This window comes from Corylus avellana, chromosome ca3 (genome assembly GCF_901000735.1).
Source record: "Corylus avellana chromosome ca3, CavTom2PMs-1.0".
Lineage (NCBI taxonomy): Eukaryota > Viridiplantae > Streptophyta > Magnoliopsida > Fagales > Betulaceae > Corylus > Corylus avellana.
The window spans coordinates 19,971,200-19,992,407 of record NC_081543.1 but is presented as its reverse complement, the minus strand read 5'-3'; the positions used below and the strand labels follow the sequence as shown (position 1 = coordinate 19,992,407).

Sequence of the window (21,208 nt, the reverse complement as noted above, 5' to 3'; positions counted from 1 at the left end):
TTCTTATAATTATCATCATTTCTCAAAAATCGAAACTTTTCTAAATATAAACTTGTGTACTTAGAAAGCATTTAAAGAAATAGAAACTTTCTAAATAATTCTTTTAGAAATCCTTCATGCATGCAACATATCTCCATGACAGGTAAATAAAATAATCATTTACAGTTTGATACAAGAATGAATAAATAGCATGACATGAAGTAATTTTAGAAGGGGTAGTAAATTTACTTACCTCTAGACTGAAGCTAAAAAGTGGTCTGAATGATCTAGTTGCTCCAATCTGACTAACACTACTAGTATATCTTTCAAACTAATTTCTCAAGTCCGTTCTCTCTCGTCTTCTTTCTTTCTTGCAACGCTTTGTCTCGCCCTTTCTCTCTTTGTTTCGTGTAAACACTTTCAGAAAGAAGAAAGACCGAGTAGAAAACGGAAGAAGGAAGAATATGTGGAAAAGAGGATATGAGTGGTGAAAATTGTGAAGGGGAAGAGCTCTATTTATAGGAAAAAAAAACAAATACTATTCCGCCTTTCATTTACAATTCTACCCTTCATTTACTATTTCACCTACCAAATACTATTATACCTACCATTTACTATTTTACCTACCATTTACTATTCTACCTACCCTATACTATTCTACCTACCAATCTCCTATTACCATTCATACAATATCATAAATTCCTCAATAATTAACATCATTGCCTAATATGAATATTAATATAATCATAGCATCAAATTAATATCTCTAAAATAAGACTTTCAAAATCTGAGGTGCTACAATCTTCCCTCCTTATTAGAATTTCGCCATCGAAATTAAAACTTTAATTATCACTATATCTATGAATTTAGATTCTATCATATTCGTCAATCAATTAGTAATTATGATATTCTACGTACTTCAACCATAAAATAAGACTTTTAAGATCTGGGGTGTTACAGTCTGTCTCATACCAATCACATATGCATATTGATAAGTCTAGCATAAAAATCATCAGATGCATCATCTATTCGTAACGGTATACATATGCGTCCATCCCATACCAGTCACATATGCATATTGATACGTCTAGCATAAAAATCATCATATGTAACCATTCATATCGGTATGCATTATGCACAGTTGCACCTCCTGCACATAGGCATACTGATACGCCTAGTATAAGCTCATACTAAACCAATCATCATCATCATACTATCATATGCTATGCATGCTCATGTTCATCATCTGGTACTATTTCCATTGTGAGGTCAGCTTTGTGGTAGCGAGACCATATCTCAATCACCACCGGGACCATCACCCCATTTTCATTATGCATGAGGCCAGCACTGCGATAGTGAGACCATATCTTAATCACCACTGGGAGCCATCACCCCTTTCTCAATATGCATGAGGCCAGCTCTGCAGTAGTGAGACCATATCTCAATCACTACCGGGAGCCATCACCCCGTTTTCGTCATGCATGAGCTAGATCTAGGGTAGTGAGACCATATCTCAATCACCACCGGAGTTGAACCCTGTTTCATCCATGGGCCAACTCTACGGTAGTGAGACCATATCTCAATCACCACTAGAGTTGAACCCCGTTTCCGTTTCATTGCTCATGCCATGTTCATGCTCATGTTAACAAAACCTTGAACTCATATACTATCATAACTCATATCATAAAAATCATAGGATCCTGTCATAAACCATGCGAACCATTAAAATGCTCACAACAACACAATCATCACATTATCTTGCAAACCCATAAAAGCTCATAGAAACATTACATCAAACATTCATCCAACACATCTCATGAAACATCATTACATAGTCATAGTATAACAAAACACCTTACATCAAACATTCATCCAACAATCTTGTATACTTTAAAACATAGTATCTTTTTGCCCAGTAAGTAAAAGATTGTGGCGTCCCACATCGCCTGGGTATGGAGATGAGGATGTACTTTGTTGTGCAAATATTTACCTAAATTAATAGGCAAATAATTGTACGTTTAACTCGCGAATGCACAAGATCAATATAGTAGTATATGGTGCAAGTACGAGATCATTCCCATGAGGATTGCTAAATTTTGCTTAAAATAAATTCCGTAATTAAAACAAAACAAAGATTGATTTTGAGTTGATAATAATAAAAGGTAGGGCATTGATATCCACCAGTAATCATACTTAGAAAATATAAAAATATGCCAATGATTCAATCATATTATGAACACTTAATGTTTGCCAACCTAAAGGTATCTACTCTTTAAAGTATTGATTTCCCTAAGCAACGAATTAAGCATGGGTGTCTACTCTAATTCTTTTCTTTCTTAAAGGATTTAGCATGGGTGTCTACTAAGTTGTTCTTTAAGAAAGCATAAATCTGTGGAAATCGACAAACACATGAGGCCTAGGTCATGGGTGTCTACTCCCGGTTCCCCATGTTGATTAACCCAAGAACCCGGTGTGAATTTCTTTTGTTATTCTTATTAAACCCAGGACTCGATCATCCAACTTGATTTAATTAACTAATCCATACCATATGTATAATGTTGATCAAACAAACACATATGAGGAATTCAATAAAACAGGAATTAATCAAGTTAAGCATCACAATATCATTGTCACAAAGGCGCCAATATTGAAATATTAAATAAACATAATTAGGGCTTCAATCTAGCCCTACTAAGTAGTTTAGTTAAACATGAGTTTGATGTTAAACATATTCATAAAATAAAATAGACAAGAAAAATAATAAACCCGAAACTTGAACTTGAAGAGCTCCAATTCTTCTCCTTGGAATTGGTTTTTTTTTTTTTACAGGCTTAAGGGTATATTTATAAGACTTAGGAATACTCTAGAAACCCTAAAAATCGTAGGGTCCATAGTTCGCACAAGACTTCAAAACCCTAAAATAAGACACTTTCCAGAATAGGGCAGCAGCTGACTTGCTCTTCACGCACGAGTGCGCTCGATCGCAGGACTGCAATCGATCTCTGGTGTTGGGCGCTCGATCGCAGATGCGATCGAGGTTGTTTCTTGTGCACACGAGCGCACACCTTGTGCTTGTCTGGCCATTCCGCTTGTAGTCCGCTCGATCGCAGGTCCCATGCAATCGATCGCACTACTAGAGCCTCCAGTTTTTCCCAAATTTGCTCTTTAAGCCTAATACTTCCAGAATTGCTTTCTTTTCTTCCAAAAGCCTACAAAAACATAGAAAACACATAAAGAACTAAAATGGCATAAATTAACAACACTAAGGAATTAACAAATATAAGTTAAGGGCTAAAATATGAATATTTTGGCATTTAACATACTTAAATGTATACTTACACCCTTAATGACAACAACGCGTTTTAAAGCTGTGATGGTCATAATCCCATTAGAACGCCGTAGTTAAGCGTGCTTCTGCAACAGTAGTACCAGGATGGGTAAACTCCTAGGAAGTCTAGTTCGGGGGAGTCAAAAGCAGACAATATTATGTGTCAATGGGGTGGGGTGTTACACTGGGTCATCAAGAAATGTCGATATGGGCTTAAAGCTTCCACTGGCGCATGGCCAGCCCAAAAGGGTCCAGCTCATCAATTGCTTAAACTACTTGAAGTATCTCCCAAACATTATATTATAATCCTCAAGGAGTAAGTACCCAAGGATACGAGTATAATCAAAAGAAAGCTATTCAATGATCATTAAGAGGAGGCATCGGTTACAAGTTAGTAAATGCCCATAAGCGTTACACGTGCCCATAAAGTCGTCCGAATGTTACACTCTGTTATTACAAATGGAAGATCTTGTCATCAATTCTCTATCAGTTACGTGTGGATCCTGAATTCTCCGTCCTGTCATCACTAGCTCTCCATCGGTTACACCTGATCCCGGATCCTCCGCCCGGTAATCATTATCTCATTTATTGGCTATGCTATAAATAAAGAAGATAACCAACAGAGAAGAAAAAGACGCTAGACTTACATTCAAATATACAATCAACCCACTGAGAAGATCACTGACTTAGCCATCAGAGGAGGATTCGCCGAAAACACCCCAGCGAGCCCTCTTAACCATCTTTTCATCTTGCAAATCAGGAAGGAGCAGCACTAAAGAGGCACCTGCTTTCCCTTGAGTTCACCAAACCGGAAACTGTTTTAACATCTCTCTCATTCAGTTTTTTGTTTTGTTTACTTACGTGTTTATTTTTGTCTTTTTTTTTTTTATAAGTTGTTTTCTTTCTTCTTTTTTTCAAAGATATACCAACGATTAAGGTAGCAGCAATTCTAGAGAAATAGATGAATGCTTTGGATGTAACCATAGTAGTATTTGTCAGTGTTAGAATATATTTTAACAATATATAATTTTATTGTCATTTATTGTAATCAAATCAAATTATATTGGAATGCAATTAAATCTGATTTGATTTGATATTTATGCGGTTTTGTATTCTCTCAAACTCCCTATAAATAAGGACTCTCTTATTGTAAATTCATCGAGTGAATAAGAGTATAATGTAGCCTTAGGATCGAACCACATAAAATCTCGTCTATTTTATTATTCCGTATTTAATTTCTATAGCATTATTATTTTCTTCAATCTGTTGGGCTTATGGGAGGCCTGGATAGAAGGAACTACAAGAACTATCTCATGACCAATTGAGTTATAGTCTGACCCATCTCATGACCAATTGAGTTATAGTCTGACCCAGCTCCACTAGAACATTAATGATTCTTAAGACAATTAATACTAATAAGGCTTGTATAAGAGATTACTCATTGCGGAGAGTCGAACCCACGCCCTAGTATATGCCTAACCTCATGGAGATTTTCTATAGACCACTGAACCACTACCACCGATGCTAATGAGTTGGGTTTCAATAAGTTAGGACCATTAGGTCGACTAATTTGGGCTAACATGACAAAAAAAAAAAAAAAATTATAAAAATTATATAAAAAATAAAATAAAAAAATAAAAAAATAAAAAAATAAAAAAAGGTTCTTGTCAACACCCTTCTTATTTGTTACTATTGGGACAGTTGTTTGTTTCTTATGCAATTTAGGCCAATCCCAAATGGAAATGGTAATTATCATCTTGATGAGGAATCTAAAGGAAAAATAAAACTAGTTTCAATCGGTCTATAATACTTGTCATCTCAACTTGTTCTAGGTTTACCATTAGCTACAACTTATCATCTCATAACATGTTCTAAGTTACCATTAATTACAACTTATTTTGCTAAAAATGTGTAACGTATTATGGTATTTATTTTGATTAAACAAAAGCTTCATCGACTTTTTACAATTGCATTTGAGCCCTCCATAAAATATCCCTGGTGAAATTAAAGTTAATTCAAAATTTACTAGCACTTTATTTCACTAGCTCTAAATCCTTAAATCCCCGATTGAATTTCTTTGATAATTCTTATACTCTTGAAATCATATTTAATTGAATAAATTTTATTTCAGTAATACTTACTAAAATGTTTAACCTCGAGACTTAAAATAATTAATTCCCATTAAATCTATTTGAAGGAGATATTTTACATCTCTTTAATTCCAACCAAAGTGAATAAAAATTCCATCTTCAGGAGTAGTGTTCTCACAATACTACATGTGATTACCCAATACACCAAGATTTTGACCATTAAAATAACATGCACTTCACATTTGAGGTCACACTTCTCTAAAGATTGAAAGTTAATGTTATAAGCGGTCATGAGTTTTAAGTTACTCAATAACAGAAGTCTAAAGAATAACAACTCCAGTTCAGTGTATTCCAACCACACTAACATATCAATCAAAAGTCTCTACTTCCATGATCAAAATTGATAATTATGATTGACATGTTAGTCCTATCAGATGAAATACACAATCTCACCACCAACTATAAAGTAGGGTTTATATATAAGTCATAGTATTTGGCAAAATTTCATAGCATTCTGTTATCAAGCAAGAACCTAGAAATAACATGGAACTAGCAATTATATAAGCAGCTTATTGAGTAAAGTGCAAAACACAAGCCGCAACTAAAGCGGCTCACCCTTAACAATGGGAGACGGATGAGAAATCAGTCTATAACAATATACACAACTTTTGAGAGAATACTAAAGAAAACACAGTAGAACGAACAATATATGGAACAAGTTTGAAGACCAACACAAAGAAACACTATTACATGCCTCTGTCATTTATGCAGAAACATCCGCTAACCAAACAGTCATCCATTGTCACAGGCAAGTCTTCAGTTGAGAAATGATGTAATAATCAACAGGTGACTCACTGACGGATTCCATACACTCCCAGCCCCATCCATTTCCAGTAAGGAATAGCGTGCACCCTGTTTACATGTTGATGTGAACATAAAACCAACCCCCACGTCCTTTGTTTAATAGTAAAGGAAGCATGGGGTACATCAACTTGTACCTAACCCTGTACATACTAACTTCCTACAACTCTACCACCACCACAACAGAGCCTCAAAATAAGCACCAATATAACAACACAAAATAAAACTGTGCGTGAGAAAATAATAGCAGAGACTTGAGACATAAATATACCAAACCGTGCTTATATTATAGCGCTAAAACAACCAAACATGTGGACTATGCAGATGCTCTTCATGCTTCCACTTCCGCCATGTGAAAAATCTTGTTGCATACTTATTGGTCTCATGATGCATATCTTGACTTTCTTTTCTTTTTTTTCTTTTTTTTTCCAAAGATTCAGTCACCCATTGACTCTAACTAGATATCCAAGCAGTTTATCAACTCAGCACTGACTCGGAATTCATGCGACCAGCACTCCCCCCACCGTTGCTGTTAAATCCAACTATAGGCATAGAGCGCTGTGCAAAATCCAACAGCATCTTTTTTTGGAGGTCATCAGTGTGAGGAAGACTTGCACGTAACAGCTCAACTGGCATTTCCTTACTAATAGCTCTGGCTGCATCTGACCCAATAGCAGCCACATTTGGTGGAGATTGCATAAGCAAGGATTGCATAACACTATCGTATTTATTTATGCAGTACTTGGTGAGAAGGCCAAAGAATTCATCAAAAGAGGCCTGCCAAAGCGACCGATTAGTTATGTTATAGTTGCTAGCAGCATGAGGATCAGTTAAAAGCTCTGTTGCCCGCTCAAGAACAGATTTTAGAATCAGGGAAGCTCCATCTCCAGCTGAGCTTCCAAGAGGACGAAGTGGGGGCTGCTCTGAGGAACAAACTACTGCTGCTAAACAGGCACTGATTGCACTGAGGTCCATGTCACGGACACACAGTGAAACAACCCTTGCAAGATTATCTGTCGTTTCTGCTGCTGCTGAATCAGAGGGAAGGCCACCAAATAAGAACCTTAAATGACGGAAAATTGCCATGCAAACTATTCGCATGAGCTCGCCACCAGGAAAGAGAAGCTGAAGATACCTTGCAAGGAGCTTACGGCCCTTGGGAAGAGAAACCAACCGTAAGAAGACCAAATCATCCTTATGAGCAAGCCCAACTGTGTTGCCATTTTTGCCTAGTGGGTCAACCAGTTGAAGCGATGTTGCCAACCCTTCCAGCATGACTTGCTGCCTCCGTCTCAACTGGGCCCCTCCATCTTGGAGCTGATTGAACTGTAAGAAACGGTCAATATCATCTACATCAAGAAGAAGACATAAACCATCCTCGATTGCCACTCTAGCTGCAAGCATTGGCTCTTGTTCAAGAGGCTTCTCCAAAGCTTTTTGTTCATTGCTGCCAGCAACAGAAGGATTTGGAGGGTCAACTTCAAGAAGGGGGCGAGGCCTACGAATTGAAGAAAATGGAACCCTCCCAAGAGCATCAACTTGGAGAAAAGCATGTGGCTCAGCATTAGCACGGGCTCGAGGAGGAAGATCCCTCAGTTGATTCGGGCAGAAATGATGTTTCAATTTTGCCCCAGCAGATTTTCTTGCAAGACAAGCCTGGTGATAATAGTCATCTACATACGGGTCATTACTATGTGTCGCAGCAAGCTGCATTCTAAGGATACTCTCTATTTCATCAGATGTCATATGCTTTGATCTAAACTGTGGCCACCCGCTATCATTCTTGTGGCTACTGGTATCGAAACCCTGATGGGAAAACCGGAGATTCAGTCTCCCTTTCTGAGCTGATTTTGGTCTTTGATCTCTCATCATATCGGAAAGGCCTAGCATATCGAACTTGCTCATCAAGGGTGGCCCTGGAGAAAGATGGGGATTAAATAGTTGCGATTGATACCCCGACATATGGCCAAATGATGGCTGAACAGGATGATGTAGCCTATGCTGCTGCGGCTGTGGTTGTGGCATCACTTGTGGCGGCATTAATCCATTCTGATGAGGTAACCGTTGTTGCAATAAATTGTTGACAAGACTCGAATGATCTCCAGGATAGAAGTTGGACTGATTAACCCATTGGTTTGGTGGTCGGCTACTAACAGAGACATTGTGACTAAACTGAGGCACATTCCCACCAAAATTCGAACCCTGATGCAAACCAACCAACTGAGGTCGAGAATTTGAGAAAGAAGACAGATTTGGTGAAGATAACGCCATCTCAGGTCCACCAGCAATATATGGGATATTCAGGTGGTCTGAGTGATGATTTGGTGAACCCAAGGGAGACCTGCCACCAGAGGGAGGATATGAAGTGAAAGATTTTGGCACAAGAATTGGCTCACTGGAGAAGGGTTGGTGGTGTTGGTGATGAGGCTGTTGTTGCTGCTCAGGGTATGAAGACGTTCTGTACAAAGGCTTTGATTCCGCAAGGCGACCAGATGGCTGTGATGACCACCGTTTGCCTTCCTGAGTGCTCTCAGAGTCAAATCCATGTGGATCCAACCAGTAAGGAAAATCCTCCCCTAATGCCCATTCAGCAGCAGATGAACCTGGAAGAAAAGTAACATAGAAGGAAAAGTTCAACTGGCAGCCATTTATACACAATAAAATAAATAAATAAATAAAATCTTGAGAGATAATTCAAGTTTGATAAAATGTTCAAATTTTAGCAGAGTTTAACACATAAGGTTCTGCATCTATTATGATCACCTTCTCTGGATCCCAAACCACCAATAACTCCAGTGCTTCTTGGTCCACTAACAACCGTGTTCAACTGAAACAATAACAGATACTTGGATTATACAACAAGAACCCCAAATCATAAATCAAAATAGGGTAAGATCTAATTACAATCCAACACCATCATCATCATGCAAATCATAATAGCCAACCAGGTATAGACAGAGAAATCCCATCAGTAGATAACAAGTAAACCAAATGTGGGGTAAAAAAAAAAAGAATAAATCAACCCTCTTTTCCTTCAAAATCGCCATTTCCAATATACTCTTTCCAACATATAGAGTTCCTGCTCTATATTGTAAGTGTAAATGTGTAATACCTATTACATTTCAATACAAATAAAATTCATAATTCTGAACATTCGAAAAAAAAAATAAAAAATAAAAAATAAATAAAAATAAAAAATAAAAAAAAATTAATTATAAATAAAACAAAATTTTCCACTCAACATTTAATGTAATCAAATAAATCTCATATTAAGTTTAATGGCTAATTATCTGTTCGGTGTTTTGAAAGCCTCTTTTTTTTTCTGCACAATAATCAAATAAATTTGTCTTTCTTTTGCTTTAGAAAGCAGAAAAAACTTCCAAAAAATGCTTGCAAATCCAAATAAATCACAAATTAACAAAAAAAAAATCCATAAAAACATTGAAATGAATTAAAATATAAAATCCTTAATTTTAGTTTAATCGATATAAATTAAAACATGTTAAATATTTTTTTACATAGGTGTAGTTTACAGTTAAAAAAAAAAAAAAAAAAAAAAAAACTTGGATTTTGATAATCAAAACATTAATAAAAAATAAGTAGAAATCTATGATATTGTTGGTGTCATTCCTATTATATTTCAATACAAATAAAACTCGTATAATTATGTTCAAAAAAAAAAAAAAAGCAAAATAAACAAAATCTTCTTTTTATGAATACAAAATAAAAAATCATTCAGTAATGCAATAAAAATAAATAAAATAAATAAATCCTCACATTAGGTTCAATGCTTCATTATCTCTTTGGTGTTTCGAAAGCATTTCTATTACTTTTCTTCACAATAATCAAATAAATTTTTGCCTTCAAAAGAAGAAAAACACTTCCAAAAACTGTTACAAATCCAAGGAAATCATACAAACAAACAACAAAATCTCATAAAACATTCAATCGGATTAAAACATGACCCTTAATTTTAGTTTAATCCTTATAGATTAAAACATGTTAAAATCTTTGTTCCTATATCAGAAGTTCAAAAATGAAAAAAGAAAGTATAAAGAAAAAAATAGTAAGAAGAAAACCTGAATTTTGATTATCAAATCACTAATATAAAATTATTCAGAGTTTCTAATATTGATGGTGTGATGCCTATTATATCTCAACAAATAAAAGATGAAACCCATATATTTATGAACATTCAAAAAAAAAAAAAAAAATACAAACAAAATATTTTTTTATAAATAAAAAATAAAACAAAATATTTCATTTAACATTTAATGCAATTAAATAAATCTTCTTCTTGCAATGTGGTGAGATGATTTTTCAAGCTTAGGTGGAAAATCTAAGGGTTATGATGTGATGCATAAGAATAGAAATTTTTTAGAATCAATGCATTCAATACCTTTATGGCCGATGATGGCTAGTTAATGTACTATGTATAAAAATTTTAAATTGTCTCCCTATAGTTTTGGGGAGAAGTAAATTGTGAGACCATAATTGTTTTACATTATTACGCCACTTAATGAAAATTATATTAGGAATATTTTTGAAATAAAATCTCATAATAATAAAAAACCGGTTCACTCACTAAATATTATAGGTTCATGCCACATGTTGCAATTTTAGGCCACTCTAAGGAAGGTTTGGCTATTATATATATATATATGATCATTGTTTTACATTAAATTACGTCACTTAATGAAATTTATATTAGGAATATTTTTGAAATAAAATCTCATAATAATAAAAAACCGGTTCACTCACTAAAAATTATAGGTTCACGCCACGTCGCAATTTTAGGCCACTCTAAGGAAGGTTCGGCTATTATATATATATATATATATATATTCAACATTCTAATTTATATATTCATAACCACACCGGAACTGGAGGTAATGGGGGAAACAAAGTGATATGCCATTGAAGTTGGATCAAACCTTCCAAGATATATATAGCAAATTTAGGAATATCAGTTCCAGTCTTAAAAAAGGTTGTGATTCATTAGATGTGTTGGTGGAATAAGACAACCAATAAAGACAAAAAAATTAAAAATTAAAAAAAAAAAAAAACATAGCATTGCAGCTCTTTGACATGATACCCTAATAGTGTAATCTTTTCTCCTTCCTTCAGGGAAATTAGAAGCATAATGATCACCAAAACTAGAGTTCAAGAAAGATGAGAAATTTCCAGCAGGAATCTGCCTTAGTTCTCAATGAAATATTCCTTCCAATTCCTCAATTTTTACTCTCACAGATGAAAGCTTAGCTAGAAATTATGCATCCCACCAACTAGTTGAATTACTGGCAAGAGAAGAATAAATTAAGGTAATGCGTATCTCAAATTGCAAAGAGGCGTGACAGACATTCCTATATTCAAACAAAATTTGCAAAATTGGGAACCTTTGAGACTAATTTCCAGGCAGAGGCAACATTTGTCACTGAGCATTTCAAACTCATCTTTCCCAAATAAATAGACAAACATTCAATAGGCCCACAAATTTAGACAATAAGCAGTTACACTCTTCTGTGACAGCATAATCATTATCAATATCCAGTAATCTAACCTTTGAGAAAGTACTAGCAAGATCATCAATATCAGACAGAGATTGTAAATCCTCCCCCTGCAAGTCAAGACAGAAGAGTTAGTTCCATTGTAGAAAATTCTTGCACTTGAATTAAAACAACATTTCTTACTCAAACTCACATAACTAATTATTTAAAACAACTACTAATGCACACAGTTCAAGGGGAAAAGGGCGAGTGAAACAAATACAACTAAACAAAACAAAGTTTGTAATACGCAAGGTTCAATTTCATTTATTGAAGGCATCATTCAGCCACTTGTTATTCATAAAAAGACACATACAACCAAACACCTCATTAGAAAATGATGGATATTAAAAGTTCCCTACTTTATCAATACAATGCATAATCATCAAGAGGAACATGATAAGCCTAAATGATTTCTCTTCAATGATTCTTCAGCAAAAATTGACAGTTTTTTGGTTGAAATGAAAGGGGAGGGAAAAAGGGGCGTGTGGTGTGGGGGTGTGGGTGGAAGAAGGAAAAGGGATAGAAATAAGGGTATTTCATCACTACATTGTAAGAAAATGGAAAGAGAAAATGTCAGATTCCCTTGTCACAATCTTCTCTTTCCATCCCAGTTTCTTCCGATCGTGGGAAGAGCATAGTGCACCCCCTGACTATGGATAAGCAATGAACATCCGATCAAAGCCAGCCATCTAATACAAACCCTCAAGACGCAACCATTAGCACCCACTAAGAAATCAGCAGTAATGAACATCCGATCAAAGCCAGCCATCTAATACAAACCCTCAAGACGCAACCATTAGCACCCACTAAGAAATCAGCAGTAAAAAACAGCGTAGTAATGGTATCTAACCAATACATATTTCCTCGCAAGATATAAATACTTTCCACAATCACTATGTATAAGAATACACAATACATGAAACGTGACTTATACACATATACATTTATATATGTATACACACATATGTCCATGACTGGATTTCAGAAGTTGTAACAACCAACCCATGAATCAATCAAAACAAACATCAGCATCCTGTTTGTTTCCCAATCATTCTAGACTTATGTACGGTTGGTAATGGTCCAATTTTGCAATTTGAGTTGTCAAGGCCTAGTGGATCTAGGCACAAGGCAGGAGAAGAAGCACGCCCAAGCTAAGTACCATGCATGTCATATCACAAAGAGAAGACTGCATACAAAGATATGAGTGGTTCAAATCTTAAAAAAATAAAATAAAATAAAATAAAAAGGAAAAAAGTAAGAAAAAATTTTCATGCCACAAATAAATGCATACAATTGTATAAATTTAAGTGACCATCAAACACACAAACATGCACACACACCAGGTGGAGAGAGAGAGAGAGAGAGAAACCCAAAAAACAAACAGGGAAAAGTGTTGAAAAAGGAAAATGGTATACCTACTCAAGTAATAAATCCTATTTCTATCATGTTTAAAAATTAAATAAAATACAAGTTTTGGGTTGTATTTTATTTATTTGGGTTGTCTTGGGTTATGCTTAGACAAATAATTGATTTATACGTTTGTTGGTGGACTACTAGCAGCACTCCGAGTGTTACCATGTAGAAGATGGTGCATTTGTGCCTATTGTGGTGTATATGGAATGAAAAAAGTTTTCAGAACTACGAGAGGACTTTGGAGGATACTAAATCTTCATTTTTCAACACTTTGTATCTTTGGACAGCTACTTATGTTTCTCTTGTGGTGATTAGTTACCATGATTTTTTTGTTCTTTTTGTCCCTACTAGTTAGGTGGCTTCCCTTGTATACTTTCTGTGTACATGAACGCTCCTTACACTTTTAATGATATCTCAATTACTTTTATCTATATATACTAGAAGGGAATTGAGTGACCCCAATGGGTAACTCAATCGACTAAGACCAGACTCATGAATCGAAGGTCACTTGTTCAAATCTCTCACTTCTCCTCCTCTTAGAATAAAAAATTAAAAATTTAAAAAAAAAAGAAAAGAAAAGAAAAACATTAATTAGATAGATCCACCAAATCTACCAAGGAAAAGTTAGGAACATGTACAACAGCCCAATACAAAAGAGATCTAAGAAAAGATGATTTTTGAGAAAGCACATTGGATTCGTAGTCCTCAAAGAGGCGTCAATGCCTTTCCCGAGAAATGCTCCACATTAAGAAAGCATGAATAACTTTCCAAATTACCTCTTTGGGATGTCTCTACTCTTGGAATTTCCAGCAATGAAATAGCTCAAGAAACCCCAAATAAGTTAATCAAGTGCAAGAAATCAGTAGCGTACTCACAATGGATGAGAAGGTGATTAATAGTCTCCTCATTCTTTTTGCATAGGCAATACCAACTATAGCTAGAGAGAAACCCCGCCTTCTGAGGTTACCAATTGTGAGGACTACCCTTTGCTACTATCCATAAGAAGAAAGCAATAAGAGGGACCTTAAACTTCCACAAACTTTTCCAAGGGAATGAACAACACTCACCTAACTGTAAGGTTTTATAATAGCTCTTCACTGTGAAACCGTGGCTGCTAGCTGGTGTCACAACATTCTATCAACTTCCCCCGATGAGTTTTCGAAAAGTAATAATAGATCAAAAAAGCAGTCAAGAGGTTCCAGTTCCCAACACTGGACAGCCCTAATGAAGCTCGACTTCCAATGGAAGAGATCCAAGTACTCTTGCACCAAGGCCTCTTTCTTACATGCTATAGAATCTAGTTTCGAAAATGAGTACTTAAGATCCTCTTCTCCGCACCACACATTATGCCAAAAGCTAATGCACGAACTATCTCCAAGCTTGTAAGAGACAAAAATGGAAAAAAGGTCCCCAACCGTTTCTAATATTCCTCCCAATTAAGTGTTTTCTCATGTATACTTCTTATGTACCTGAGGACGCCTTACACTTTTTATGATATCACGATTACTTCTCCAAAAAAAAAATATTCCTCCAAATAGTCACCCTCTAAGGTCCACAAATGTAACACCCCGGTCCCATATTGAGAAGATGAGAAAAAACCCACATAAAGTGGGTGATTTATAGAGATAGTCATGGTGCTAAGTCCCACATTGCCTAATTACTAGGTGAAACTGGGCTTTATAATGAATTCTAGGGAAGCTCCAAATTGACTAGTCATTTTGGGGTAATAGCGCAGATGTGGCTAGCGCTTTTCCCTAGGTCGTTATAAATGGTATCAAAGCCACCTAGTAATGCCAGGTCATGTGGTATTGGAGCATTGCATGACGTGGACCTGACGAGGACGTCAGGAGTTTAAGAGGGGGAGTTTGTAACACCCCGGTCCCATATTGAGAAGATGAGAAGAAGCCCACATAAAGTGGGTGGTTTATAGAGATAGTCATGGTGCTAAGTCCCACATTGCCTAATTACTAGGTGAAACTGGGCTTTATAATGAATTCTAGGGAAGCTCCAAATTGACTAGTCTTTTTGGGGTAATACAGAGAAGATTAGCAGGGACATCCGATAAAATTGGAACGATACAGAGAAGATTAGCATGGCCCTAGGCGCCGACTACCAAAAGAAAAAAAAAACCCTAAGCTCCTTGAAAACCTATTTCCTCTGATCTTCTACTCAGCCTATTTAAGGGAGTGAAACAAGCTTGCCGCACACCAAGAGAGGAAGAAAGAAAGAAAAAAAAAAAAAAAAAAAAAAAAAAGAAAAGAAAAGAAAAGAAAAGGGATTTTTCCTGCCGCTCACTATTCCCTCGTCACGTTGCTCTCCCTGTGTGTGTCAGGTATGGCCTCACAGATTTGCTTTTCTTCATCTGATATATATACTCATTCATAGCACAATTGTGGGTCAAATTTCAGTATTTTACCTTGGTTACCGTGTTGAATTGTAGTGGGGCAGGGGGGGGTTGATTTTACTCTATACGCGATTCCATTGCATATCTCACACCTACTTGTCCTCAGAGAAATTAAAGTTATGACAATATGCCAAACTCACTATAACGACCTAGGGAAAAGCGCTAGCCACATCTGCGCTAGCCACATCTGCGCTAGCCACATCTGCGCTATTACCCCAAAAGGACTAGTCAATTTGGAGCTTCCCTAGAATTCATTATAAAGCCCGGTTTCACCTAGTAATTAGGCAATGTGGGACTTAGCACCATGACTATCTCTATAAACCACCCACTTTATGTGGGCTTCTTCTCATTTTCTCAATATGGGACCGGGGTGTTACAACCTCCCCCTCTTAAACTCCTGACGTCCTCATCAGGTCCACGTCATGCAATGCTCCAATACCACATGACCTGGCATTACTAGGTGGCTTTGATACCATTTATAACGACCTAGGGAAAAGCGCTAGCCACATCTGCGCTATTACCCCAAAAGGACTAGTCAATTTGGAGCTTCCCTAGAATTCATTATAAAGCCCAGTTTCACCTAGTAATTAGGCAATGTGGGACTTAGCACCATGACTATCTCTATAAACCACCCACTTTATGTGGGCTTCTTCTCATCTTCTCAATATGGGAACGGGGTGTTACAACAAACTTCCTCTAAACACCAACCCCATCTCTGGATCCTATTCTCGATAACAATCACCTGTTTCCATAAAGTATTTTTCCTCTTGCCCGAATCTCCATGTTGTTTAGTGAGGAGAGCTTTGTCCAACAAAATGAGATTTTTTATTCCCACCCCCCCAATCTCCATGCACATCTCCATCCCCAGGCGCCCACATCACCTGGGGATGGAGATGTGCTTATATGTATACTCGCACCCTTCTTGACAACAACATGTTTTAAAGCCATAATTGTCATTAACTCATCAGAACTCCGTAGTTAAGCGTGCTTCTGCGAGAGTAGTACTAGGATGAGTGACTTCCTGAGAAGTCTGGTTCGAGGGAGCCAAAAGCGGACAATATTGTGTCATTGGGGGTGGGGCGTTACAGAAAGTCTCTCTAAAGGAACTTCAATCTCCTAGCTTATGCCTGCTGGTAATGAGAAAATGGATCAAAAGTATGTAAGTAGACCGGATAACATACTCTTAATGAGAGTAAGACGCCCTCCCCTTAGACAAGCAGATCTTCTTCCAACTAGCCAACTTTTTTTCCCATATTCTCAATTACCATGTCCCAAATGGCTTTTTACTTATGCGAAACCTCCCCTACGGTGACTAAATCAGATTTTGGGAAGTTGGTCTACAATCTCGAAATGGCCTCAAAACACAAAAGAATGTAACCAAAATTATGAATTTGAGCATGGGTTGCATTACACATAATAAGTGTATTATCTGCGAACATAAGATGAGATATTTCAAAAGGGGTAGCATTAAGGATGTCAGCACGAAATTTTGGTTAAAAAAAAACCCCAACTATCGCTCAAGAGAGCATCCTACTGAGTGTTTTAATGACTACCATGAAAAGAAGGGGCAGGAAAGGGTCCCCTTGGCGAAGTCCCTGAGAACTACTGAAGATACCATGCAAGCTACCATTGATCAAGATGGAAAAGTGGGTCATAGAAATACAAGCAAATATCCACTTCCTCCATTTAGTACCAAACTCAAAACGCCTCAAGAGGTAGGAAAGGAACTCCCAATTGACATGGTCTTAAGCCTTTTCCAAGTCTATTTGTACATAACACCTGAAATTCCCGATCTCAATCTGGTTGTTTGAAATAAGCACTCCCTTGATTCAATCTAGCAAGAACTTTCACCATGATCTTATAAACACTCCCCACCAGGCTAACAGGCCTAAAGTTCCTAACTTCCAGCTATCCAATCTTCTTAGTGATGAGAGCAATAAAGGTAGCATTCAGACTCTTCTCATGCTCATGGAAGTTATGAAAGACGCTCAGAAGATCATCCTTCACTATAGTCTAGCAAGGCAAAAAAAAAAAAAAAAAAGAGAGAAAATGCAATAATGAAGCCGTCAAGACCCGACGCTTTGTCTCAATCCATACTGAGCAAAGCTTGAAGAACTTCCTCCTCTTGAAACAGCCTCTCCAACCAAACCACTTCTAAAGAATCTAAACAAGGGAATTTCAAATCATCTAATTTGGGACACCAAGGAACTGTTTCGATAAAGAGATTCTTGTAGTTCTGAGTGATTGTATCTTTGATCACCTCTTGATTGGAAGTAACACTACTTTCAATGCAGAGACTAAAGATAAAGTTGTTTCCTCTAAGAGAATTAGTAATGGCATATATATATATATATATATATATATACAGAGAGAGAGAGAGAGAGAGAGAGAGAGAGAGAGACGAGGTAGGACAATGGATGACAACATAGACAAATAACGGAAGATAATTCCAAAAAAAAATCATTCAGTTTTTAAACATCATACAAGATTAAGGTGTAGCAAATCAATCATTGTTGTTAAAAGCTCGAGCACACTTGAGCACAAAGGCCTCATAGTGCCTATGCGCAAAGCACAAGCATGCTCAATTGAAGAAAAGTGCACATTTTTCAAATACAATGTCTAGTTATTTTCAACCGCTTGTCAGTCCAAAACTCTGATTCCTGTGTAAGACACTTAAATTTCTTTAAGTTTCTACACAAAAATCTGAACAAAATTAGCACAGAGCAGCAAGGCAATCGCCATTTTTTTTTACAACACACATTTTACACTATTGTCTTCTTCTTAACATAATTTACTATGTCCAATAAAATATGCCCAACCATGGTAATGATGATCCAAATTAAGCAAATGGTAGCACAAAAAAATCCAAAATGCTTGTCAAAATAGCGTGAGTATTATAAATCAACGGTCCTTCTTAATAAGAATAAAAGTGTGCTTTTTCTACACCTGGAGCTTTAAGAAAAAGCACATGCTTTTTTAGTTCTTTAAATGGGATTCATTAAAGGCGCTTTGCTGTAGATCAAAAAGTGTTTTCCCTTTGGCACTTTGAGTTGCACTTGGCATGCTTTAAAAACAGTGAAATCATTTGGCAAAAAGTGCATATCATAGATTCAGAAACAAATACAAACACAAAATAGTGAGCCTTTTGCTGCCCAGTCATCTTTTTTTTTTTTTTAAGTAATAGAAATATCATTAAAAAGCAAAAAGCGTCATTGAGGCACACAGTGAGTATACAGGAAGAAATGCCTAGCTAGAATGAGAGAAAAGAACAAGAAAATCCTGAAATCTAAGCACCCAGGGAGTTACAAACGCAATTGTCCAAGCAAAAGGATGAGTGGCGTGCATCAGTGCCTGACAAGTGCAGATAGGGGTGCAGCACAAAGGCTTCATGGGCTGCATCGGTGCCTGACAAGTGCAGATAGGGGTGCAGCACAAAGGCTTCATAGGCTGCATCAGTGCCTCACTCAGCATTGGGGCTTTTAAAACCTAGTCCAGCTATTTATAACAACAGTCTTAAGCAAGATGTGTTCCTGGCTTGCAACTTATTCAAATCATCCTTGTATTACCAAAAACTCTCAAACCTTGCAACACAACCTGATTTTAGATGTCATACTACTACATGCCAAAATATCAATAGGACGTCGTTCCCTCCTCTCCTAGTTTTAAGCCAGGACTTATCTACCATAGATAGCCCTTGCAATGAAGAAAAACAAAATGCAAAACTCAAAAATCAAAAATCAAAGAACTATCAAAAAATGTTTAGAGTCCAAATGAGTATTTCCAGGGTAATATTTCAGCTATTCAGAACCATAAATAAAAGGTAAGAAGAAAGAAAAGGGCTAGGGGGGAAGGGAGAGACATCAAAAGAGAGTGACATTACCTCTTCTATATTGTACATAAAATCCTCCTCATCTATGCCCACTGCAGGCAAACTGACCTGCTCATCTTCTAAGCCCCCCAACTCAACTTCATCAACAACATCTTTACCAAAGAACGCATATTGTGATGCATCAAATACTGCATCACAGAAATATTCAAGTCAAACATCCCTCCATTTTCCACATCTAACATGTAAAAACATATAAGTTCCAAATATAAGAAAGACACTCACAGAAGCCAAAGAAAAGAAAAATGCACAATAAACATCAATTAATCACACGGGACCAATAGACTACCTATATTATCTGTATATACAGTAAGCCAAGCATAAGGTTTTTCAAGCCAACCATGACACCTCTTGACCTATCTTTGAATCCCAGGATGTTCCAATTTTATCAGAAGATAATTGTTTTTGCTAATATACACAGGAAAGCACATAGTAGTTAAAACCCAAGACAACGATCTCATTTGCTTGACAACAAAATTCTAGATAACTGTGAATTAACAATGGAAACAAGAAAGGTTGTATCCACTACAATAACATAAGAAATTAAAGAAATATTTAAGAATTCGGAAAACCGAACCTATACTGCTACTTGACTTAAGCCGGTTTACGATCCTCGTATATAAGTAAAGCAATAATTAAAAAAAAAAAAAAAAAAAAAAACAAGGAATATACGAAACAAAGCTCTCACAACATGCTTTTCCTTGATTTCCCGACTAACCAAACAAGCAATTAAGCAAAACCAGATCTAATATAGAGCAAAACAGCAAACGCACAAGTAGGTGGGGATCATATTAAAGCTAATAAACATGAAGCAAAACCTGTGGGATTGTCTCCGAATTGCTTAAGATCTCTACGGTTGGGAGGCTCTTCAACACTACCCCCAGCACTAGACGCATCCATTTATCCCTACGACAGATATATTTTCCTTTTCCACTCTAATACAAAGCCGTAGATAAAGCAACAAAATCTACGAATCTAAATCTGAACAAGATGGCAATGAAGTAGATGAGAAGATCTGTGAAGCGGATTGAGTGGAGTTACTCGGGGCAGACCTCTGATTCCTCGGTGAAATTTTTGGGTTGGAATTGGAGAGAGAGAGAGAGAGAGAGAGAGAGAGAGAGGAACCCTAGAGCGGGGATAAGGATTGTGATTTTTATTATTTGGACGGTGAGACAGAGACTATTTTGCCAAAAATAATGGTATTGTTAATTTGTTGTTGCTAGCGGGGAGGTGGTGGTGGTGGACTGGTGGTGGTTGCATTTTGGGCCAAAGAGTTAAAAAAGAAGGTTGAAAAGGAGAGCCATCCGCCTCACAAGCCCCTTCTTTTCGCTTTTATTCTTTCCTTCTTTCTTTCTTTGTTGTTAAGAATGGGCACAGCTTTTTAATTACTTTTCTTTTGCCATAAAGCTTAGAATGCTTTAAGTGTACAAAATGGATAAGGATTGCTGGGTAATTGGCCATCAAGTTTTCTTCAAATCCTAGCCATCCAATGCTATTCAATGGCCACCAGCTTGACACGTGTTTTACTCAAGATAAATAATAAAATATTATTTTTTTTACAAAAAGAAAATATTAAATCAAATATAAAAATTAAAAAAATAAAACACTGGGGTGCCTAGCCACCCCAACTGAGCCCTGGGGGTGGCTGGGCTGGTTGGGGGTGGCCGAATTACCCCCTATGGCCACGGGGATGGCTAA

General features: G+C 36.7%; 1 protein-coding gene across 1 annotated transcript; it reads right to left on the bottom strand.

The window, feature by feature from the left end:
* Window positions 1-5,936: 5,936 nt before the first annotated feature.
* Window positions 5,937-20,867, bottom strand: LOC132173776 (protein PAT1 homolog). Its single transcript, XM_059585378.1, has 5 exons — window positions 20,329-20,867; window positions 19,505-19,641; window positions 11,819-11,875; window positions 9,022-9,085; window positions 5,937-8,861 (listed from the first exon to the last, which is right to left on the bottom strand). Exons 1-5 carry the CDS (start codon window positions 20,408-20,410, stop codon window positions 6,736-6,738), a joined length of 2,466 nt encoding a protein of 821 aa, XP_059441361.1. The 5' UTR covers window positions 20,411-20,867; the 3' UTR covers window positions 5,937-6,735.
* Between the last annotated feature and the right edge of the window lie 341 nt (window positions 20,868-21,208).

Bases quoted from the DNA above. Each gene is read 5' to 3' on its own strand.
- LOC132173776 (XM_059585378.1), bottom strand. From the start codon at position 20,410: ATGGATGCGTCTAGTGCTGGGGGTAGTGTTGAAGAGCCTCCCAACCGT. The intron at 19,642-20,328 runs GTTTTGCTTCAT...TCTGTGATGCAG, and splicing joins ATTCGGAGACAATCCCACAG to TATTTGATGCATCACAATAT. The intron at 8,862-9,021 runs GTGATCATAATA...CTTTTCTTCCAG, and splicing joins TGGTTTGGGATCCAGAGAAG to GTTCATCTGCTGCTGAATGG.